At 49.6% G+C, this 14,138-nt stretch overlaps 1 protein-coding gene across 1 annotated transcript in view; it reads left to right on the forward strand.

Annotated features, from left to right (window-relative positions):
• The first annotated feature begins 7,564 nt into the window (after positions 1–7,564).
• Positions 7,565–14,138, forward strand: part of JAG1 (jagged canonical Notch ligand 1) — a 35,894-nt gene continuing 29,320 nt past the window's right edge. Inside the window, exons 1-2 of the mRNA XM_084887669.1 lie at positions 7,565–8,204; positions 8,651–8,956. Of these exons, the coding sequence (XP_084743795.1) occupies positions 8,124–8,204; positions 8,651–8,956 (387 nt within the window). The 5' untranslated portion in view covers positions 7,565–8,123. The remainder of the gene's footprint in view (positions 8,205–8,650; positions 8,957–14,138) is intronic.

Below are 14,138 nucleotides of genomic sequence, written 5' to 3' on the forward strand. Positions count from 1 at the left end.
TGGGGAATTGAACTGTGACTTCCAAGTTCATAGATTAACAATCAATCACCAAGTCATGCCGGCCAGGCTCTACACTTTGAATTGTACACTTTAAAATGATCGGTGGCAAATTTTATGTTATATGTATTTTACTAACAATTTAAAAAAAATCATGCCAGAGTTGGTCAAATCTTTTAGTTATGTGAAGGCTAGTGCAGAATGTGCTGGGCTATATTTTTCCTTAATTGCTAATCCCCTACATTTCCAGTAATGCAGCCTCAGACCATGCCCCTGCAGCGTCAGACTGTGGCACTACTCTTCTTAGTAGCTGTATTGCACTTTCAAGGCATAGTACACATGTGTTCTATTAAAAACCCCACCTCCTCTTCACATAAATTACTGCCAAATTATCCTAAAATAATTCTGTCCTTTTTACCTGTCTTTGAAAAAAATATTATCACTTCCATGGATGCAATAGCCAACTTTTAGAAATTAAACTTTCTCCTTAATAGTCATCTTACGTTTTCTATGCATTAGTTTTATTTCCAAAAGAGAAAAGAAATGTTGGCAATCATTTCTGAATAATGTTAATGAAAGTCTGTGTATCAGTAAACCTAAGTTATGACTAATCTTTAAGAATCTAGAAATTTATAGAGAGCACTTGTGCCAGTATTTCTGTGCTCAAGCTAATGTTTCTTTAGCCATCCTTGAGTGCTCTTGGCATAAAAACAATAATAAAAACAACGATTTACCTCCCAAATGAAAAGTTAAGCATTGCAATCATCCACTTTTTATGTTCTTAATAACTTCTAATTTAGAGAAAGCCGTCAGAAAGAAACCATTGGCTTGAGAACAAAAGTGTCAAACACAGACACAGTCTTCTAATTTATTGAGAACCATTAACCCAGACGTGAAATCCTGGGATCTGAAGCCCTGTGGCTTTTGTGCCATTGGCAGGTGTAATCACCTTTCTTTGACTCTCACATTTATGTTTATTTTGAAACTTTCTCAGATAACTGAATATATTTAGGTCTCCTTTCCATGTGTTCCAACAACTACTTTGATGTATTTTTTATTTTACTTATTTATTTATTTATTTTTTTAGATCTGGAGGCAGATTTGGGTTTGCACATGTTTGGAACGCTGAGTGCAAATGAGATGAAAAGGTGTTCATGGAATAAATTGCATTGTGATAGTTCAGTGGGGGATGAAAAAGTAACACCTTTCCTTCCACCTTCTAAGTTGTAGCTGGGCTACCCAAATTAACAGAGACAGATAACAGGAGAAAATAAAAATGTTAATATATGTGCTTGGGAAATTTACATAGCATGAAAATTCCAAAGGCAGCGAGACCACATTGGGATTCTATGACATTTTGGACAAAGAGAAACAGGTGGTGAGGGGGGAACAGGATCCTACATTTCAGAAGTAAAAATAAGCAATTTACAGGTAGTTGAGGAAGAGCAGAACACCATGGCAGGTAATTTTTTGCTAGACAGCTCAGAAACAATGAAACACAGCGGGTAATTGGGTAAATATGCTTGGGGTCCTCCTGACTAATTCTAGGGTGAAAATGCTTAAGGTGATTATGCCAAGGTTCCCTTCCTGAAGCAGGTTTTTAAAATTCTAAATTTCTTTAAGAAAGGGGACAAAAAAACAAAAAACAAAAAAACCTCTTCCTGAGTTTGTTGGGATTTAGTTGATTGCAGTTTGAAATCATCTGCATGCCCGGGGGCAGCACATTCCAGGCCACTGGCTCCTACCTGCTTCTGGAAGTGTCATTTCCAGAGCCTTTTAGGGGACAGAAAGATTTGGGGGAGCTCAGTCACACTTCACACTTATGGAAAATTGTCAGTTGCATTTAGATCAATCAACTATACAAATGGACAGATTGGCTTTAAAAAAATGCTATCCTGAAATATCTCTTCATTTCGGTATTTTTCACAGATGAGACAACTCTCTAGTCTAGATTATCTCCAAGCGAGGGATGAGTGAATGATTTACAGTTGTGTTGAGAATACCAATTAACAGCTATTTACACCCAGGGTTTTTGAATTTCAAAGATGACGCTTAACTAACTATAAGAATATATTTTATAAATGAAACTTTTTCTTCCCCGCCCCAGTGAAACTATAAAAGAATCTTAGATTTTAGTTTGAAGAGTGAAATAAGGAAATAAATCCCACAGTTCCTGGATTTTGCATCTTTAGTTGGTGTGTGTGTGTGTGTGTGTGTGTGTGTGTGTGTGTGACTTTCAGTGATTGGTTTGCTAAAGGCAACGCGGGCACATAACTCTCCTCGTCCTGAAAGGTTTCCATGAATCACTGTGAGACAGGGTGGGGGCAGGACAGGCAAAATTATAAATGCCTGAGCTCAAAGCAAAACCAAAACAATGTTTAAAATGAAGCTCATACAAAATTACTGTTGATAATGCAAGAAAGTCATAGTTCTGGTTTCCAAAGAAAGTTAAGTCAAATCTCTTGCATATGTAAAGTGAAGCTTTGGGGGTGGGGGGCGGGGATGGGGTGAAAATGGTTGGATCTATTCAATTTATGCTTGAATGTATAAACTTGTGGCCTGGTTATGGTTGCTGTGGGAACTATAACTTAACCCTACTGTTGTTTTTTTTCATGTCTAATTTGTTGCTCATAGGTGAGTGTTTTCTTTTTTTTCTTCTTCTTGAGAACTTCTTGTCATGTAGGAGGAGAAGAATAATCCACAGAGGTGGGTATGCTTCCATGGGGAGCCGGCTGGACAGAGTTCCTGGGGCTGGCATTTTCTGCCATGCTAACCTGGTAGAACAGAGAAGAGCTCGTAGGACGCATCCTCTGGTTATGCTGGAAAGCAGCAGAAAAATCTCACATCTGCTTTTCCGTGGAGTAGGGCTCATGAACTTGCCTTAACTTCTTTGGTAATAGTCAAACAAAGAAAAAGGAAGATTTTAAAGGACATTTTAAGTGTCCCTTTGGACCTTCCTCTCTTATTTAATGGAAAGAAGAAAGGAATTAGGAAGAAAGGAATAAGGGAAAGGAACCTCATTCCTTTTGTTCATTACTATAATCTGCACTGTCTTTATCCGAGACCAGCATGCCCTCCACTCTGTAATGCTTAAGTCTGCTATTTTAAAAATATGTTTTATTGATTTTTAGAGAGAGAGGGAGATAAACATTGATGTGAGAGTGAAACATCCATCGTTTGCCTCCTGCACACCCCCTATCTGGGACTGAGCCTGAAACTCGGGCATGTGCCCTGACCGGGAATTGAACAGGCAAACTTTCAGTGCACAAGACGATGCCCAACCAACTGAGCCACACTGGCCAGGGCTTACGTCCAATATGTTGTGTTGTCCACTATATTCTTTGAATCCTAGACAGTACCTGGTACATTAATAACTATTTTCCTCAGCATTTTACAGTGAAATTTTTCAAACATAGAAAAAATGGACTTTTATGTGAACACTAGCATGCCCACCACCTAATGACAGTCATTAGCATTTACTTTGCTTTAGCATTTATCTACCCACCCATCCATCAATCCCTCTAGTTCTTGTGCATTTCCAAGTCGCAGATATCTTTTCACTTCCCTCTAAACACTTCAGCATCATATAATTAACTCAAAGAGTACAATTTTTCTCTTTTGAACATAAAATTAAATATACCAATCTTTTTTTTTATAATATATTTTATTGATTTTTCTTACACAGAGGAAGGGAGAGAGATAGAGAGGTAGAAACGTCGATGAGAGATAAACATCGACCAGCTGCCTCTTGCACACTCCCTACCAGGGATGTGCCCGCAACCAATGTACATGCCTTTGACCGGAATCGAACCTGGGACCTTTACAGTCAGCAGACCGATGCTCTACCGCTGAGCCAAACTGGTTTCGGCTAAATACACCAATCTTAAGCAAACTCTTTAATGAATTTTGCATGCATACACCTGTGTAGCCCAAACCCTTCTCAAGATACAGAATATTATCCCTCCCCCACAAGAGGCCTCAAGCCCATCCCAGCTGTCTCCATCTTCCTATCTCCACAAGCAATCACTGCTTTAATTTTTAATTACCTACATTAGGTTTGCCTGTTCTAGAACTCAAAACAAATGGATTTATACAGTATGCAGTCCTTTGCGTTTAGATTGTCACTCAACATATTTTTGAGATCATTCGTGTTGCTTAATATAATGTAGTTCTCAATAAATAATGATTTGCTTATTTTTATCAGTGTTGATTAACCCAAGCTTTAAGTTGATGAAATGTATCAGCATCCTTTGCTAATTATATAATTTAAATAACAGCTTGAACGTCTCTCAAGCCGTTAGTTGGTTTAGCACTGCTACTTGTTGATGACTCAATAAAGGAAGGGCAAGTTTTGTGGAAAAAGAAAAATGAGGCATCATCTTTTTTAAATTAAAAAAATTATCCATGGATGGCAGTTGGAGCACCTGAGACAGGGCAGACAGAGACTACAGCCTCTCCTCTTCTCACAGGTACCGGTGTGATGGTTAAATGTGGCATTTTCACAGGGACAGTTTTCTGGAATCTCACTTACTCTAGGCCAGTGTTTCCCAACCTTCTCTCATGATGAGAATCACCTGGTGGGGTTGTTAAAACACAGATTCCTGAATCCCAACTAAGAAGTGCTAAACTAGAATTTTTGGGAACATATAGGTAAAATTGTATATTTAACTAGTGCTCTAACACAGATGTTATATACAGAGCACTAAGTTAGGTATGCAATTTTACCTATATGTTCTCAAAAATTCTAGTTTAGCACTTCTTAGTTGGGAATCTGTGTTTTAACAACTCCACCAGGTGATTCTCATCATGAGAGAAGGTTGGGAAACACTGCTCTAGGCTACATCCAAAGGTAGGATGTGACCTGGCCAAAGCTGCACGTTTGAGTTCTTTCCACAGTAGTTCCCCACGCAGCAGGGAGGGAGGCTGAGAGCTGCTGTGGGGAAGTATAGGATAAGCTTCCACTTGATGTCTGTAGCAGTACGCGACTGGCTTTTTGGGGGAGTACCAATTAGGTGGAAGAGTCCCAACTGAAATTTTTCAAAAGAATCCCCTCAAACCCACAACTGTCTTCTCTACAAGTGGGTTCCCAAGCTCAGGGAGGGTGAGGGACAGGGTACTGCTTAGCATGATAATTTTATTGCTGTGATTTGATATTTCTATTAGGGTTGATCAGGTAGTTTCAACCCCAGGAAAATCAATGTTCTCTCCCCTATTAGTCAAGGGGGCTAAACTCACCTGTGGCTTGGAGCCGACCCCAGTTTACATACAGCCCAGATTATTAACAGGACCCACCTGCATCTCAGGTAGCCTTCTTGGGGTAAGCCAGGCGGCTGGATCTAAACTGTTCAGCTGAAGGCCTGGCTCCATAACGCCTTCTGGGGAGGTGTGTGTGTGTGGGGGGGGGGGGGGGGGCGCGAAAGGAGTGGGAGGAGGGGATGGGCAGGGCTACGGTGTATAGAATTTGAACAGGTTTGGGTAATGGGAACTATAAGAGATGTGTATTTTAATACTTCTTCAGCCTTCATAAATTGTGCTTTTTCCAGCACCAGCATTTTGCTTTTGGGGAGTAGAGGTGAGGAGGGGACTGGTAGGGGAGATGAGTGTATGGAAACTGGTAAGAAAAGTTTATATAGGAACACACTTGGCAACTGGATGCCTAACATTTAGGATAAATGGGGGAAATGAGGCCTGGGGAACATGAAGACAAAATGCCCCGTTTGCCACTGCCTTATGCCAACTACAAGCATGTTCTGCTCTAACCGATTCCCCTTTGAAAGTGTGGGTTCATTCTCTCACCAATGAGCATTAGATGGATGGATGCATTACCATTAAGAAGGTGGCTTTCTTAGGTGTTCCTGAACTGTTGAAATGCCAATATTCTATTTATTTATTTAATATATTTTATTGATTTTTTACAGATTTTACAGAGAGGAAGGGAGAGAGACAGAGAGGAACGTCGATGAGAGAGAAACATCGACGAGCTGCCTCTTGCACACCCCCAACCGGGGATGTGCCCGCAACCAACGTACATGCCCTTGACCGGAATCGAACCGGGACCTTTCAGTCCGCAGACCAACGCTCTACCGCTGAACCAAACCGGTTTCGGCGAAATGCCAATATTCTAAACCATCCTTGCTGGCTTTGAATCCATGTTAAAAGGGTCAGTTACCATATTTTATTCTCCTGTGTGAATATATTGACCACATTGAGGCACCCATTAAGTAAATAACCACGAATGACCCACCCTTTTATACTCTCACAGCTCAGCATATCGGAAACTATTTTCCCTTGGCCCACTGCAGCCCGTTACGCCGCAGAGCTCCAGAGGGCTGGAGCCAGGATCCGGTCCCTAAATAGTCCCTCCTCTTCTGTAATACAAGGGCCAAAACTTTGTCCATCCTTCAGTGGAAATCATTCTTTTCTTTCAAGAGGTTCCCCTCAAACAGCAGTAGGTCCTCTGAAAGAGGGGTGAAATAGGCTCCCGCCAGCCCGCAGATTTCCTTTGACCTTGATTATGACCGGAGGCTCGCCTGGAGGTGGAAGAGAGCAGTAGTTTCCATTGCCACCCCCAGAGAAGCCAAGCGGTGGGGCGATGGGGGTGAGATGGTCCTTTCCAGGCTCATCTCTGGCCACCCAGAAAGCAGCTCGGAGGCCGCCTACAGGTGCAATCCCGGCACTGCGGCCAGGGCGGAGGGGCTGGGGAAAGGGCGAGTCCGAGCCCCCCAGTACCTCCGCCTGCCCTTCCTTCCCGAAGCCCGAGCAGGGCCCCGGCGCGCCCGCGGCCCGCTCCCCCCCCCCCCCCCCCCCCCCCGTTTCCCCTCGCCGCTGCCCAGGCGCGGTTTGGGGAGGAAACTGAGAGCCCTCCGAGGCTCCGCAGACTCGGATCGGGGAGGAGGTGGGGCGCGGCCGAGGCTTTCCCTCGAAACTGCGGCGAGCCTGGCTCCGGGAAAGTTTTCCAAAGTTCCCAGCAGCGCCTGCCCCGGTCGCCTCCGCCGCCGGGCGAGCAGACGGCGGCCAGCGCGCCAGCCCCGCCGCCGCCTCGGCCGCTGCCTCCGCCGCCAGCAGCGCGCTCTGGACGGCGCGCTCGCTCGCGGGGAGCGGGCCGGGCTCCCGGCGGGCAGGCCCTCCTCCGGGGGCGAAAGCCGCAGCTGACGCAGGCGGCGTGGAAGGCGGAAGCCGCCCCGCTCCGACCGCTCGGGCAGCGCCGCGGCGCCTGCACCTGGGGTCCCGGCGAGCGGGCACAGGCGCCCGCCCGGCCCGAGGCGCCCGAGGGGGCGGTCCGCGCCAAGGGCCCCGGGCGTCCCCGAGCAACTGACTCTTGGAAGTTCTTTCCCGCGTCCTCCCTCTCCCCCGCCCCCCGGTCCTTGCCAGACCCAGGGCTCCCGGGGGCGGGGGTAGGTGCTGGGTTCCCCAGCTTCGACGCCATATCCCTGGACCCCCCTTTCCCCCTCCTCCCACCCCATCCCCTAGCCAGTTCCTCCCCGCACTCCCCCTACCCAGCAACACGGAAGGGAAGGGGTGTGACTCCGGCGGACACGCCCCTCATGAATATTAATAGGGCGCATGCGCCCGCCGGGCGCGCTGGGTAAAGGTGGCCAGCCAGGGCTGCGGCTCCCAGACGGGCTCTCCGAGTCCCTCTCCGAGAGCAGAGCGGGCACGCGTCATTGTGTTACCTGCGGCCGGCCCGCGAGCTGGGCTTGGGGTGGTTTTTTTTTTTTTTTTCTTGCCTCCCCTCCCTCCTTCCTTTCTGTGCAGCTGATCTGAAAAGGAATAAAAGGCTGCCCATAACCATAATAATAAAAGAAGGGGAGCGCGAGAGAAGGAAAGAAAGCCAGCCGGGAGGTGGAAGAGGAGGGGGAGCGCCTCTAAAGAAGCGATCAGAATAATAAAAGGAGGCCGGGCTCTCTGCCTTCTGGAACCGGCCGCTCTTGAAAAGGGGCTTTTGAAAGTGGTGTTGTTTTCCAGTCGTGCATGCTCCAATCGGCGGAGTATATCAGAGCCGGGGCGCGGCGGCCGCGGGGGCAGCGGCGACGGCAGCACCGGCGGCAGCACCGGCAGGAGCACCAGCGCCTACAGCGGCGGCGGCGGCGGCGGCGTCCCGAGTGCCCGCGGCGCGCGGCGCAGCGATGCGGTCCCCACGGGCTCGCGGCCGGCCCGGGCGCCCCCTGAGCCTCCTGCTCGCCCTGCTCTGCGCCCTGCGAGCCAAGGTAGGAGTCCGCGGGGGCCTCACTCGTCCGGGCCGCCCTCTCTTTTCCCTTTTCCGCCGCGAGCGGGGCCAGGAGTCCTCGGTCCCCCAGCTCCCCGGCCGGGCCCCTGCGCCCCGAGAGGCTGCACCTGGGCTGGGGGAGCGCCCCGTCCTTCTAAATGGATCCTCCAGGCTGGGCAGGGGGGGCATGTGCGCTCACCCTTGCTACTCCGGTGCAGTCGTCGGATTTCTCCCGCACTCGTGCATTTATTTTATTTTTTTACTTTTTTGTTGCCCGGCAATCACATTGGGTCTTTGCGCTCCGTTTTTGCAAAATTATTTTCACTTGGCGCCGAGGGCTCCTCGGGGCGGGCGGGCGGGAGGGAGGGAGTCGCCGCTTCCACCCTCGAAGAAAACAACTTTTTTCCCTCCCGTGCTGACCTCCCTCCCTCCCTTCCTCGCCGGCAGGTGTGCGGGGCCTCCGGGCAGTTCGAGTTGGAGATCCTGTCCATGCAGAACGTGAACGGGGAGCTGCAGAACGGCCACTGCTGCGGCGGCGCCCGCACCCCTGGGGACCGCAAGTGCGCCCGCGACGAGTGCGACACGTACTTCAAAGTGTGCCTCAAGGAGTACCAGTCCCGCGTCACGGCCGAGGGGCCCTGCAGCTTCGGCTCGGGCTCCACTCCTGTCATCGGGGGCAACACCTTCAACCTCAAGGCCAGCCGCGGCAATGAGCGCAACCGGATCGTCCTGCCTTTCAGTTTCGCCTGGCCGGTGAGTGACGGGCGCGGGCCGGGGAGGCCGCGCCGAGGTTCGAACCCGCGTCTCCGCGCCTCCTGCTTTCTCTGGCGAGAGGAATATTAGGGTTTTGGCTTAACAGGGCGCTCGCTAATAGGGGAAGATTTTTTGTGGGGCTTGGGGAGTTCGGCAGGCCCATCCCCGCTGCTTTTTTTTGCTAAGAGCGCAGAAAAACGGGCATCCCCCTCCCAGAGATTCAGGGAGCCAAGCTCCCAGGAAAGCAAGGTTTAACTTTCAACTTGAAGGCCCGGGGTTAACCTCCCCACCTCCCGAAACAGGAGGTCATTATACATGATCCTCGCTGAACCAATGAAACGCTGTGCAAGGCGACTTGGGCTCAGCTTTGGCCTTCGAACGACGTCCAAATTGGCACCCTCCCCTTTCCCGTGGAAGGCCGGGCGGGCGGGTGTGTCCTTCCTGGAGGGTGTGGAGGGAACCCGTTTCCCCCTGCTCCCCAGGAGAGTTTGGTGCGTGCGGGGGCGCTCTCCCGGCTTGGGTGCAAAGGCTCCGGGGCTGCCGCTGGAGGGGGCGTGGGGGGGAGGGTCTCCGGGCCTTCGCCCGAGCCGCCTCCGCCCCCTGCCGGTCCCTTCCTGCCCTCGCCCCCGTGCGGTGTAGCCTTGTGGCCTCACTTCAGCGGTTCCCGGGCGCTGGAACAGCTGTGTTTGCAAACTTCCCCGGGAAGGGCGGGGGTATGCCCTTGTCCGGAGGGCGCATGGTCCCCCCGCAAGCCTTCAGGGGCGGGCGTGCCAGAGCTTGGACGTGGCGGTCCACTGGAGGCAGTGACTGTGGGTGCAAGGACATGGACCCCCCTGTCTGAGAGCCCCCGGAGGCTCCGGGCGCCGCTGGCAGACCCCCACAGCGAGGCCCTTGCAACATCCCGAAATGGGTGGAAGGAAGACGAGTGCGATTGCAGAAGAGGAGGAAAGGGGAGAAAATGTTGGTGCCCTCTGCCCCTTTCCTGCCGTCCAGGAGGCGTGACTCATTGCCAGGACTGTGGCTTGGCCCAGCCTGTGCTGCGAGGGTGGGTGGTGAGAGAGGGGGAGCTCTGTGCCCAGGGAACACTCTCCACCGCGTGGTCTGATGGGGTGCACTCTGCTGCCTCCTATCCGTGGGCTGGGGCTGTGATTCCCGGTTGGGGGTGGGGAGGACAGGATAGAATTAGAATGTCTGCTTCGGTATATATGGGAAGCTTGAGATGGCTCTCGCGTTTACAGGACCTGGCTTTTTAAAGTGCCCCCTCTGCCTCGGAGGGAGGAGATAAGACAGTTACCCAAAACATGCCATTAAGGAGGGGTTTATAAAAACCTGGGCTCTGTGGAGTTCTCAGAACGAAGGGCTGCTTCTGTTACGTGATTTCATTTTTGTAAAGCAAGTTTATCTTGTTAATCCCCTATTAGGGAGAACTTTAAGCTGAAGAGGTTAGCCACGTTTTAAATCCGGCTGGGCCCACGTTTACTGGGAATGCTGACTGCCCTTCAACACGTGTTTGGAGTTTCAGGAAGGGGCCTGCAGGTGGTTCCAACCTCACAGGCTCTGTCCCGGGCCCCTTGCTTTTCACAAGACCATAAAAGGAATCTTATTAGTGATGTGGAAAAGCTGCAGGCCTGGCTGAGGTTCATTTTGGAGAGTAAGGTCAGAGGATGGATGGAAACGGGGAGAGGGAGCCTTGCTCCCCAGGCTGGCTGGGGAAAGTGACCTAGAAGGTGTGTCTGTCCCCTTTTGACACTTGGCAGAGAGTCCTGGATGGGGAAGGAGCGGAAGTGGCATGGGAGGGCAGAGAGATGATTGATTTGCTGGTGCTCTTCTGTGGTTTCTGGCCCACGGGTCACCAACCATGAAATAGACTTTCTAGAACCGGGGGACCGCTCCGTCTACACCGAGTGTGTGGTTCCTTTGAAGTTAGGCCAAATGCATGTATCGCTCATAAACAAGTCTCCACCCTGCTGCCCCAGAAAAGGCCTGCTGTGAAATATAAGCTTTGCTTCCCAAGAGAAACCAGAGTTCAGGTGTATTGTTTTAGTTTATTTTTCCGAGTGCGGTTGGAGAAACAACCCCACGGCCTCTAACTTTCAAGAATGATTCCAGGGCGAGCGTTAACTGAAGTGAAAGCACTCAGGTAGCCGAGTAAACATGGAAATAAATAAGCATAGCTCCATTTACTTTGGCAATTAAATATTAATACGTAAGCACGTGTACTTAGAATGGATTTCCTTGAATAGCGAGTGCCTGAACTTGGTACAGAATTCAAGATTTACAGCACGTGTGGCTTTAAAAACAAATCAAACCTTGAATTGCCTGCCACCTGATTCTCTCCCCCCCCCCCCTCCCTCCCAGGCAGCCTCAATTTCTGTTATCATGGGTCCTCCCAAATTTGCTGACAGTGGAAGAGCTGTGGTTCAGGGGCACGGTCAAAGGTCATTTTAGAAGGTCATGTGATTCACGTCTTTTGTTGAGAATTATGACTCTATCAAACAACTGTTGGTGTTCGAGAGGAAGAGGAGGAAGTGATTTGGTCAGATATGGAATATAATCCACATCCCAGTGTCCACTGCCAGAGAGTATCGAATTATGTCCCACTTGGATCTGCTGCCCCAGCCCCAGCTTTGTGGTAGTTCTCATTGGTGGTTCATAATAGCAATACTGATGCCGCTCCTAGGGGCTTGTCTTGAAGCAACTAGCCTGATTTATGATCTTCCAATCGGGGGGTCTTGGTGATAACAAACATGGTGAGAGGTAATTGGGCTTAATGAGAAATAATTTGGAAATAACCATTTATAAATCACTGAAATGGGTAAATTGCCCCTCCCACTAAATCTCAGTAGTGGCTGTTTATTAAAAATACATTACCAGTGTAATTACCACTACTCAGCCCCTAAAGCTTTTCAGGAACTCAATCTCCCCCCTCCCCCCCCCCCCCCTTGAGTTTTATTATGTCCCTGCTGGCCCTAGGGCGAAATGAATCTAGAGATACTTTGGGGGAAGCAATTGAGATATATGGTCTCTCAGCCTCATATTGAAATGCCATTGGCACTGATAACATGCTCAGTGAGATCAGCTTAATTTTTAAAGAAAATACAATGAAACGTGATTCTTGTGTACCCTTCCCTCTTACAGGCCTGAATGAGCAACTGCTAGGGGTTTGGGTAAATTGGATGCTACAGGTTAATTGGAATGTGATCAGCAGCTCTTGTTTTTATGCCTTCCCTGTTTCCAGTCCCCGAGCCTTCGCAGATGTAGTGTGGGCACGTGGAGGACAGAGGGCTCATTTCTGCAGCCATTATGTGCAGCCCACGGGGTTAGCGTGCATACAAACAGTGCACATGTGTGTACATGCTCAGAGCAAGGGACTTTGTGCACTTGGAGAAAACACCCTTTGCCCTAAGACACTTCCTTACCTGTGGAGAGTGATGAAATGGCTGCATTGCAAAACTGGGCTTAGGAATGTAGTCGATTTGTGCTCACTTTGCACCAAGTGTCTGTAGGGTGGCTGCTCCCCAGATGGAATCCTTATATTCAAGGCAATTGGCCTCTTAACATCTCTTCTCTTCCAGGTGTGACCTTCTCTGTGTTTTCTTCCTCCTTGTTGTCTTGTTTCTTAGCAACTTATTCAAACCTCCCAATACTTAACATGAGTTTACAACCCACCAACTCCCCACCCATAACTCTACAGGGACTTCAGACATTTTTAGGGATCGGTGAAGCTTTTGGCAAAGGGGCTGTTGGGGGGGAGTATAGGTGAGGAGAAGCAGCAGCTACTTAAGAGGGGGTGTGTAGCCTCCTAGAAAACCAGCAAACTGAGCACTGCCTGGAATCTTTGCAGCTTAGAGTGGTAAAGGAGACCCTTTGGGTGGAAGGCAGGTGGAAGGTGTGACATGGAGGAAAGGTGGTGTGCCCACAGAAAATGAAGCCAGGGCAACAGTGAGTCTTCGGAGCCCTGATCCGAAAGTGGGAATGCAAACAGGGGCCTTGGATTCATAGCAGCCACAGGCCCATTGCAGAAGGGGGGCACTTGGCTCCCATGTCAGGCTTTCAAGATAGGCTGCAGTGGACACAGCATGATCTTTGGATGTGCTCACAGTCAGTATGGTGGTAACCCATAACGGCAAATATTTCCGAGAATTCCCCCTTGGTGAGTTTCAGAGGAATGTTTCTGCCCCTCCACCCCCCGACCCCTAGGTTAGGTTCTGAGCTGCTGAGAAAAGTGACAGCTTTTAACTCCATTTTAAACGGAAGCCTTTTTCCACTTTAGGGAGGATGTTATTAGGATGCATGGGAAGGGATGGTTCTCGTGTTTCCTGGAATGGTCTTGGAGGTGGGGGGTAGGGTTCTGGGTTCAGAGATATTCCGCGCTTATATCTCGGCTTTGGGGGCCGAGTAGCCCTGTCGCGACTTCCTTGTTGGTTTCTGATCGCCGCGAGGCCTGCCCCGAGGCCCTTGTTTTTATGGTGTCAGTGACATTTGTCACCGGTGCGGTGCGTGTGCGGGGAAGAGATTCCGCAACATGGTTCCCAGTGGTTAAAAGTGATTTGTAAATAGTCAAACATTCAGAGCCCTCTACCAGCTCAGCCCAGTTTTTATGCACTTTTTGGTAAATAAGTAGAAAGGCTTCTTGTTCAGGCTTGCTCGGTGTGAACCAGCGGTTGTGCTTGGCTGGCTTCTCGGTATTCTATCTATTAACCTCGCCACCCTTTTGTAACTGGTGCATTTAATTATCAGTGGGATGCTTTTCAAACAGGTAAGGGTAATGATGGGAAAGGGGTGGGGGGCATCTCATTGAGTCTCAAATCTGCTTCGAGCTCTGGGGGCCGCTTGGTGGGTCTTTGAGGTGGGCTTTCATGAGAAAATCACCCTTTCTAACCAGATCACATTCTATTGAAATGTCAAGCCCTGCAGACTAACTGGCTCTCTGCCTACAGTCGTCTTAGATTGGATGCTCCTGGGGTAGTTAGTTATCCTTTCTCCGAGCCTCACCTGGCCCAGACTCTGCAATACGTGAATTGTTTGTGTGAGTGTACGTGCGCCCACACAGGGGATCTCTGGCACCTTTATTTGATGTTTGTGACCGGAATATTTTATAGTCTGGCCACCCAGACACAGGCAGGACAATAGGGTGGCTGGCCGAAGGGACTGAAATGAGGATTATAGAGAATAATGTGGC

This window comes from Pipistrellus hanaki (genome assembly GCF_964339955.1).
Source record: "Pipistrellus hanaki genome assembly, chromosome: 6".
NCBI lineage: Eukaryota > Metazoa > Chordata > Mammalia > Chiroptera > Vespertilionidae > Pipistrellus > Pipistrellus hanaki.